The 9,417-nt window shown below is 35.8% G+C and overlaps 1 protein-coding gene across 1 annotated transcript; it reads right to left on the reverse strand.

Annotated features, from left to right (window-relative positions):
- Window positions 1-7,585: 7,585 nt before the first annotated feature.
- On the reverse strand, window positions 7,586-9,174 carry LOC132298829 (omega-hydroxypalmitate O-feruloyl transferase-like). The gene is made up of 2 exons (XM_059795174.1): window positions 8,697-9,174; window positions 7,586-8,607 (listed from the first exon to the last, which is right to left on the reverse strand). The coding sequence occupies exons 1-2, from the start codon at window positions 9,159-9,161 to the stop codon at window positions 7,738-7,740; spliced, it is 1,335 nt and encodes a 444-aa protein (XP_059651157.1). The 5' UTR covers window positions 9,162-9,174; the 3' UTR covers window positions 7,586-7,737.
- Window positions 9,175-9,417: the final 243 nt, after the last annotated feature.

The following is a 9,417-nucleotide window of genomic DNA, read 5'->3' on the forward strand; positions in this document are numbered from 1 at the left end:
ATTGTTCTCATTGCACATTAAGGACAATGCATGGTTTAAGTTTAGGGGTAAGGTGTCTTTGTTGCATTCTACTTAAAGTTGAGCTTTAAATGCATGATTGAGATTTGGGATCTATGTTGCGATGATTTTGATCTTTTGAGGACTATATTGCTTAAAATTTAAAAATTGCTTGACTTGATAGTCTAATACTCCTTGTATGCCTTGTGGATGCCATTTAGGAGTAAATTTTTCGAAAGATTGATATCTTGCTTGCACTTGTGATCCACATCAACCTGCTTTTGTGATTATTTTGAGATTCACTTTAGGATTCTACACTAGCAAAGGCACACACTAGCATTCATTTATAGGGTACATGCTTTGTTGATTATTAAATTGGTTATATCTCAATTGAGCTAGTAGTGCATTGAAAGCTTTCATTTTAACAAAAGTAGATAACAATCCCTTTTCATTAAGTAGCCGGGATTCTAGCCTCATCAAACACTGAATTTCTCACGCCAAAAGGTGGAGGGCCCAAACTCTAGGTTAATAATTGAACTTAAAAAAAAAAAAAAAATGAAGAAAAGAAAAGTTTCAAAAGTAATAAAAAAGTGACGACTTCTCCCAAAAGGTGAGAAGTGGAAAATGATTAGATGGAGGTTGTTTTGATTTGTAGCCTAGTTAATTTGAGCTTGTAAGTCATTAGGGGTGTTTTAAAGCCTAATGCCCTAAAGTAGTCTGGTTTGGGAGTCATTGACCTAACGCTCGACCTCATGGATCGCTAGAAAGCGTAATAGATTAACATATTGCACTATGCTTCCATCTTTGATCCTTAGGATTAGGGAAAAAAAAATCGAGTGAAAAGAATAAGCGCACCTAGATGAATAGAGCTTTAATAAAAGGTCCATTCTTTATTTTGATGATCGGGACTAGAATTGTGTGCTAGTTTAAGGGTAAGGATGTGATCACTTATTTAGTTGGCTTATATAGCAACATATTTGATGCCGGTCCACTCAAAAAGGATTTTAGAGTTGTTTTGATTTGTATGATCATTTTTTTGATGTGTGGAGGACCATACTTGTTTGCTTGATGTTGAAATTTTGGGAGATTACTTGAAAATGGTTGAAAAATTGCATACTCGGGGTAGTTTTCTCCCAATGCTTGTTTGAAATATTGGTGTCTTTTTTGTGAGAATGAGCTTAATGTTTGTGGGTATCATTTCTAGAAACCCTCACGAGACGTCACTCATCCACTAGGGGTAACCTAAGGGTTTAAAAGGCTTGTTGCATATGCTAAATGTAATCGTGTTCCCTACGAAAGTGGCGTCATCCATTTATTGCTTTCCAGTTCATAGTTATATAGTTGTTCATTTCATTCCTTTACTTTGTAGTTCATTGCTAGGGACTAGCAATAGTTAAGTTTGGGGGTATGATGAGCGCTGAAAAGTGCGCATTTAAACCCCTTAAGTTATGGTATTTTAGTCCATTCATCTATCTTTATTTACCCGTTTTAGTACTTATTTGTGTTTTTGTCTATTTTAGGTCAATAATGTTAAAACGGGCTAAAAATGGTTTCTTAAGGCCTTTTTGGAGTCAAACTAAGTCTTGGTGAGAATTTGGAGCAAAAAGAGGCTGATTTGGATTAAAATGAGGCTAATGCTGAAAAACTGCCAAGTGAGATCTATCACAGAAAGTTGGATTAATCGAACTAGATCGATCTAAAGTTGGATCGATCGAACCCAGATCGATCAAAAGTTGGATCGATCGAAAATGTGCTGGCAGCGAGCTGTCTTATTCCTGCGCACCCGAACTCCACCTACCAAAAAGTTGCGGGATTAGATATTTTTGGGGCTATATTTCAGACTTAGTGGTTAAGAAAAGGACCTTGTATTTAAAAGGAATTGAACCATTTTGTAATATATCTTTTTGTCTTCAATTTTATACATTGTAATTTTATTTTCTCTCTCTAGAAAGTTAGAGATTAGGGTTAGAAGAAAAGAGGGAAGTGGAGGCACATCTCTAGATTTACACACATTTTCTCTCTAGAATTATTCAAAGAAGAAGAGGAAGAAGATAGAGTCATGTTTAGGGATTGCCCTTGAGTGTTCCAAGATCACATCCACCTCCTCCATGATTGGCTAGACTTCTCTTTGGGGCTTGGATGAGCCCCAAGTTTGTAATCTAAACCTCTATCTTTTTCATACATTTTGGGGAATAATATCTTGTGATTAGTGTTCTAGCCTTGCGAATTTAATGAATCTTGGTATATTTCTATGATTTCTATGGTTTAATTCTTCCTATTAATTCTCTAATTTATTTACATGTCTATGTGTGATGAAATTGGGAATTATGTCTCACATGATTCATATGGTTTAATTCTTCCTATTGATTCTCTTTGTGATTATATGTTGTCTTATGTGTGATTATTTGGGAATTGATCTCTACACTAGTTTTTTTCTATATTAATTGCATGTTTATGTGCGGTTGATTGAGAATCTAGTGATGGCTAGACATGGTTTCTATTAGATGGGTTTGTCAATTAATTTGATGGATTATTCTTATGCTTGATGGGTTGTTCTACAATTTAATTCATGTTTGTAGGTAGGTAGACAATCTATACTTGAGTTGATATTCCATCGCTTATTATTGCAAATTCCATGATTCTCTAGATTGATGTGTGCTACAATTGTAACTAGTTTGATGGGTTATGCTTACAATTGATGGGTTGTGCTACACTTAGTTTATTTGTCGGTTAGGTAGATAATTCATACATGTGTTCGATGGTCCATGCTTAATATTGCAATTGGTAGTCGTATTTTGTTCATAAGAATGTTTTCCCCAAATTAGTTGAAAGTGTGTGGTTTGGTGAACGAGCTTAGTGGCAATTAGAATACACCCCAAGACCTCACTTCTCATCTCTTAAATCCCTATCTCTCACTAGTTTACTTTACTTGTATTTTAATTTCATTACATCTTAGTTTAATCAACCAATCTCTCTCTTTGCAATCAATTAGTACATTAGAGTTGAATTTAAATTCCTACACGTATAATCTCTGTGGACGATCCCTACTTGCTATACTTCATTAGTTGTAGTAGTAGTTCTATAAATGTAAATTTGACTAGAAAGGCTTTTTAAACCACAATCATATTTTGACCTTGCGAAGCGACCTCTCGCATTAAAAAGTTCACTTTCTAAACACATATGAAGGGGCTCGTCAAATGACATATTTGATTCTGATAAACCATGGTTAGACACATAATGACTCATAGGGTATTTTACTTTACTAGAAAGTTCAGGTTCATATGTAGGTTTAAGAATACCTCTGGTGTGACGCTGTGGCAACTGTCTTTTGTGTGGCTCAGGAACATCTTCAGTAAGCGATTGGTGTGATATGTCGACTGGAGATGGAGCCATATTTTCCAAGAACTTGGTTTCAGTTTGAGTTGGAGATAAATCTACTTCTTCGGTTATTGGGTGTTTATCACCACTTGCATCACCACTTTGATCTAATGTCATACCACTTAAATCCATTTCTTGATTGTTTTCAGTCTGTGAGTCATCACCACTGGAATCCAATGTTATACCAATTATATCCAAATTGACCACCTCTTGATTATCACTTTCATTATAATATAGAGTTTGAATTTCTTTCTGGTACTCCCCCTGAAATTCAGGTTTGGAGAAGTACATTGTATCTTCATGGAAAACAACATCCATCATGACAAATAATCGACGTGTTGGAGGATGATAACACCGATATCCTTTTTGATGAGTGGCATATCCAACAAAGACACATCACAATGCTTGAGGAGTTAACTTGGTGCGTTAATGCTTGTGTAGATGGACGAACACCACACAACCAAAGACATAAGGAGGTAAATTTGAGACAGCTGGGGCAACAATTGCATCAGTAAGGGTTTGGAACAGTGTTTTGAAATTTAGTGCTGGAGGGTACCCAGTTGATTAAATAAGTTGCAGAAGTTAGTGTTTCTCCCCAATAAGATAATGACATATGGGCTTCGAATAACGAAGTTTTGACAACTGCCAATAAGTGTCGATTTTTTCGCTCGGCCACCCCGTTCTGTTGGGGTGTGTTGGAGCAAGTGGTGTGATGAATCATTCCTTGTGCTTCCAAATAACGTTAAAATTCAGTGCTCTGATATTCTCCACCATTGTCACTACGAAGAACTTGAATCTTTCTATTGTACTGAGTTTCAACAATATTGAGTGCACTTCACTTTTGGATTTCATTAGGCAAAGCCATGTCATCCTGGTCCAATCATCAATGAATGTTACAAACCAACGTGACCCACCCAAAGTAGTGACTTTAGATGGTCCCCAAACATCAGAATAAATAATTATAAAAGGGAGTGGAATTTTGTTCAATCGTAATGGAAACGAAATATGATGGCTTTTTGCAAGTTCACAAACATCATAATGAAAACTAGAAACATCAACTCTGACAAATAAACTGGGAAATAATTTTTTGAGATAGCAAAAGGAAGCATGCCCAAACCGGCAATGCCATAACCATATTTCTTTCCTTTTTGTATCTTCAGAACCACCCACTGTCAGAGCTTGCTATAGACTTTCGGTACTCTTTGAGTCCAAGTCCAAGTAATACAGCTTCCCCTGCCTAATACCACAACCAATTGTCTTCCTGGTTTTGATGTCCTTAAACACACAAGAATTAGGCCAAAAAATTACAACACAGGATAAGGTAGAGGTTATTTGAGAAACTGACAAAAGATTATAATCTAATGATGGAACAACTAAAACAAACTCTAACTTGAATGTATTGTTTAGAGTCAAAGATCCTTCCTTATTAACTAGGGTCGAAGTTCCATCATCATTTTGGATATCCCACCAACTCAAAACAACAATTTTTGGTATGGCCATTCTTACCGCAATGAGTGCATTTGTAGGAAGATTTGCGGTTGTTTGGTCGTCCTCGATCTTGTTGACCTCGATTAGATCGGTTCTGGGCCTCCCATCAAACCAAAGAGTAACATTCATCCAAATGTGGCATTTTTTTTTTTTGGAACTGATTTATTACAAAACCAGTTTTCAAATGAGGGTACAAAACTGGTTTAGTTTTGAACTAATCCAGAACTCGAATAGAATTACACTTGTGGCCAAACAGAGGTGTTTTTTTTTTTTTTTTTTTGGCCTTTGAAATATAATATATATATCTATATATATATTATATACATATATAGAAAGCGTCAGTGATCACAAGGACGGGACTGGTGAGCCTGCGGCGGTTGATGGCAGAGATCGGCTTCGGTAGCAGCGGTGGCGGCTAGATGATCTGATCAGCGGTGGGAGCAGCGAAGGTGACTGATTCGGCGCCGGCGGTAACCGAGATGGCTAGCTTGGACTTGCGGCGCGGCAAGGAGAAGACGACAGTCGTGAAGAGCGACCGGCGGCAATTCACGATAGCGATTCACAACGGCGGTTCTGGTTGGGGTTCTTTCCCAGCCGAAATTGTTGATTGGCGGCTGTGCCTGGATTTAGTGATGGCAGCGGCAGAGACAAGGTAGGTTTAGTGAAGAATATTGGTTTTGATTTTTCTTTTTTCTTTTTTTTTGAACAATCTAAAATGATATGCCGATATGGGTTTTGATATATGTAATGGGTTTTAAACTCCAGATTCTTGTAGATTTCTGGATTTTGGGTTTTGAGGATGGCTATGAATTTCTGGGTTTTGAAAACAAAAATTGGAACAATGAATCAAATGGGTTTTGAACCATGCTCTGATACCATGTTTAATTTAATGAATTGTATTTCATTCATATCATTCATGAATTTTACAGAGTATTTATAAGCTTGATTCTAGACATAATCCCTAGAATCAAGCAACACAATTCCTAGAATATCTTTTATATATGGTCAAATATACAATCTTTCACACACCTAATTTAAACATTTGACATTCTAGAAATCTTTGAATTTCTTAATTCAACACATGTCATATTTAAAGTGGTGGTTCATATGATATATAAAATTACACGAAAAAGAAAAATAAATAAATAAATAAAATCTGATACCTATCTGAGTTAAATCACCAAATGCATGACACCAAATAAGCATATACTTAAAAATGGATTAAAAAAATCAAGCAAATGTTCTCGTATCTTTATCCATTAGATACTTGCACAAACTAACACCATCAAATACCTTTCAAAATAATAATAAAAAAAAACTAACCACTAAGACATTGTATTATATTACACTAACTATTTGAAATTATCTCAAAGACTAGTGTTAAAAAAAGTAAGGATTATGAGGAGGATATTTTTTTATTTATTTTTAAAACGTTAAGCAAATTATATAAACATAATAAATAGTTACATTGGGCTGAAGATTACAAGGCCCAATGGGGGTATATCAACAAACAGGCCCACAACGTCAACAAGTTCCATTTGAAACCAGTTGCAGCTGATACTGCTTCACTCATCCTTCATCAAACGGTTGCATTCACGTTTTTGTTAGCTGTTATTTTATTTTATTTTTTTACTTTTATCACAATTTGAATTATTAATTGAGAAGTGTTGTGAATATTTTCATAAAAATTATTCAATTATATGAAATTTTTATTTATTTTGATATAGGGATTACATTCCTATATCTTCTACCTTTATATTCCGAAACCCTCAGATTTAATAATGACTTTTATTTTCTTTCTGATAGGCTTGCTCATAAAATAGATCATCAGCATTTGACCGAGGATTCGATCGACCTGGGTAAATACTTAATTTATTGTTGTTGAGTTTTGAAGCTATATATATATATATATATATATATATGAAGTTTATAGTGATATTTTTTAGTAAATATTCTTAACATAAAAGATTGAATTTGAAATCATTTTGTTGGTTAGGATTATTCAAAATATAGTGTAGACATGGATTTTAACTTTTGTATCTGAGCAACATATTACATACTTCGCATTTTTCTAGTGTAAATAAGGACCAGCGCGCATTCCATTATTCCTGCCTCTAATCACACACCCCTTTTTTATTTTTCAATTCACCAAAATCCATTGTCTTTGCCCCCACCCATAAAAACATCAACAGAATCCATAGTTTAATTCCAAGTTATTGGGGTCTGTCGAAGTCTAATGAAAAATGATATCTTATTCTAAGTGACCCTTATCATTTTGAGTGATAAAAATATCACTTAAAGCTGAACGATAAAAATAAAAAATGATATTAAAAAATATTTACCATATAAAAAATATTGAGCTTTAAAAATTTTCAATTCTTAATTTTTAATTTTATCAAATGGCAAATTTGTCTCAAAAGTTAAATTCTCACCTTCTACTTCTACTTTGAAACCTATCGAAGATATCTGAAACTATAAGATAATTACTGTACTCTTTGAAAAAATAAATCTCCTAGTTCTCATAGTAGTTGTATATGTTCTCTTTCATTTCAAGCTAGGAAATAATAAAACTGATGTGAGCTATGGACATAGACAACATTTTCTTTTTTCTGTTAGGCTAATGTGTGAATGTGTGGGCATTGATTCCCAACACTTAGTTAGCTGCCCCTAACTCCATGCATTCTCAAAGTTGAATTGAACTTTTCTAAAAAAATTTCCATCCTCCTCCATTAAATTAACCAAACTGGGATAATCGTTTTACATTGAGTAACACAATCAATCACAATTATATATATATATTGTATGAAGAAAATCCAGGAAAACTTAATTTTTAATGAATAGGTGGGAGCTAGTAGTTACTTTTCTCTTGATCGATCAAATGAGCGTCAATTCTTGGAAGATCTTCATAGCAGAGGCTGGCAGACCGAGAAGCACAGAAATGCTTTTCCTATCTAATTTCCCCGGAGAAAGGAACAATGCTGTCTCTTTCAAGGGGAAAGTCGCCCGCCCTGCTAGCAGAGGCTCTCCCCATCCGAAGTCAGTTGTGTGGAAAGATAGCCTTGTCCATGAAGAGATGAGGAGTGTTGAAGTAAGAGAAGGATTAGCTCTTGTTACTTCCAAATAATCTATGGCTGACCTCATATAACTTTCTGTGACTACCTTAATTGCCTCCTGAACTTGTCTCACTGTACATGACAATGGCTTCTCAATTAGCTCACCTGCACTACAAAGACAATTTGTTAGCGCAACTCCATTCCCAAAGAACTTATCTGGCATTGGTGGGTTGAATCTAGATCGTCCATCCACAATCAGGAGGAGCTTTGTTTTTTGATCAGGCTTAAGTTTTAGAGCCTGAGTTCGAGCTTTCCATACAAAAGCTGAGAGTGCTTCAAATGTAGTGCACTTGGCGAGAACCGACCCGTCATCTTCCATGGCTTTCATTTTGAGCTTTGCAATCTTGTCAGAGTCAAAGCAGAATGATTTGTATACCAATTCTTCTTCTTTGTATAGATCCGCGGTGTTTGATATATCTTCAATTTCAGCGAATTCGTGATGAGGAAACTCGATCTTGGGTGGGTTTCTAGCTTTGAGTATGGATCTATCTAGAAATGGAGGAACCTTCAGGGGCAAGCCTCTGGCAATTTCACCCCATGAAGTTACGAAATCCATAGCAGTAGCTCCATCAAATATACAATGGTACACCCTTAGCCCGAGAGAAAATCCTCCACATTTGAAATTTGTCACCTGCAAGATGTTTTTTTAAATAAAAAATAATAAAAAAAATTGGGATAATTAATTAATTAAATTGCATGGTAGAATTAATTAATATATACCTGAACCACTAAAGGAGGCGGTATGTCTGGGGTATTTTTGGCACCAGGAATATCATAAACCAGCTTCTTTCCAAGATGGACAAGTCCTTGTTCTGCATTGTCAACTATCTCTTGTATGGTACAGTTGGCTTCTGCCTCAACAAGAACAGCACCTTCCCCATTGCAGTCCACCATTAGCTTTCCGTCGGAGCCGAATGTGAGTCGGCCGGCAACTGGGTAGTAGTGAACGAGAAGTTTTGACAAGGCCTCCTTGATTACTTCCGCAGCTTTCTCGTTGCCTTTACCCTCTTCTGTTGATTTAAAGCAGTAAATGGTTGGAACTGAGACCTGGTAGTTTTGGTCGAGGTTGGAGAGAAAGAATAGTCGACCCTTCTCTTCCGTCTCCTCTGCAGGAGGAACTAGGGTTGGCTCTCCTTTCTTCACAATCAGTTCTTCAAACATAGAGTTACTACCACCATACGCCATTACAAGAAATGCAAAACCTGGTCCACAAAAAAAGAATTTAAAGTTATATATTGATTGTTATGTGTTATAACTTATAATTTGGTGCTTGTAAATGCTAGAAAACAGAACTTTAAATCCTAGTGCAAAGAAGGACTCCGTTACTCTTTTCTGGTACATAGGGTTACTCCACCAATATACACTGGATAGAGGTCACCCCGACCTAATCCTCGTCATAGAATACACTATTAAACCCGAACTTCAAGAGACGAATTGAAAG

Source organism: Cornus florida, unplaced genomic scaffold, assembly GCF_030987335.1.
Source record: "Cornus florida cultivar Cherokee Brave unplaced genomic scaffold, ASM3098733v1 CherokeeBrave_3.0.0_Hap2_Chr03, whole genome shotgun sequence".
Classification (NCBI taxonomy): domain Eukaryota; kingdom Viridiplantae; phylum Streptophyta; class Magnoliopsida; order Cornales; family Cornaceae; genus Cornus; species Cornus florida.

Excerpts from the sequence above, each read along its gene's own strand:
- LOC132298829 (XM_059795174.1), bottom strand. The coding sequence starts at position 9,161 with ATGGCGTATGGTGGTAGTAACTCTATGTTTGAAGAACTGATTGTGAAG. Across the intron at positions 8,608-8,696 it reads CGCCTCCTTTAGTGGTTCAG|GTGACAAATTTCAAATGTGG; the intron begins GTATATATTAAT and ends AACATCTTGCAG.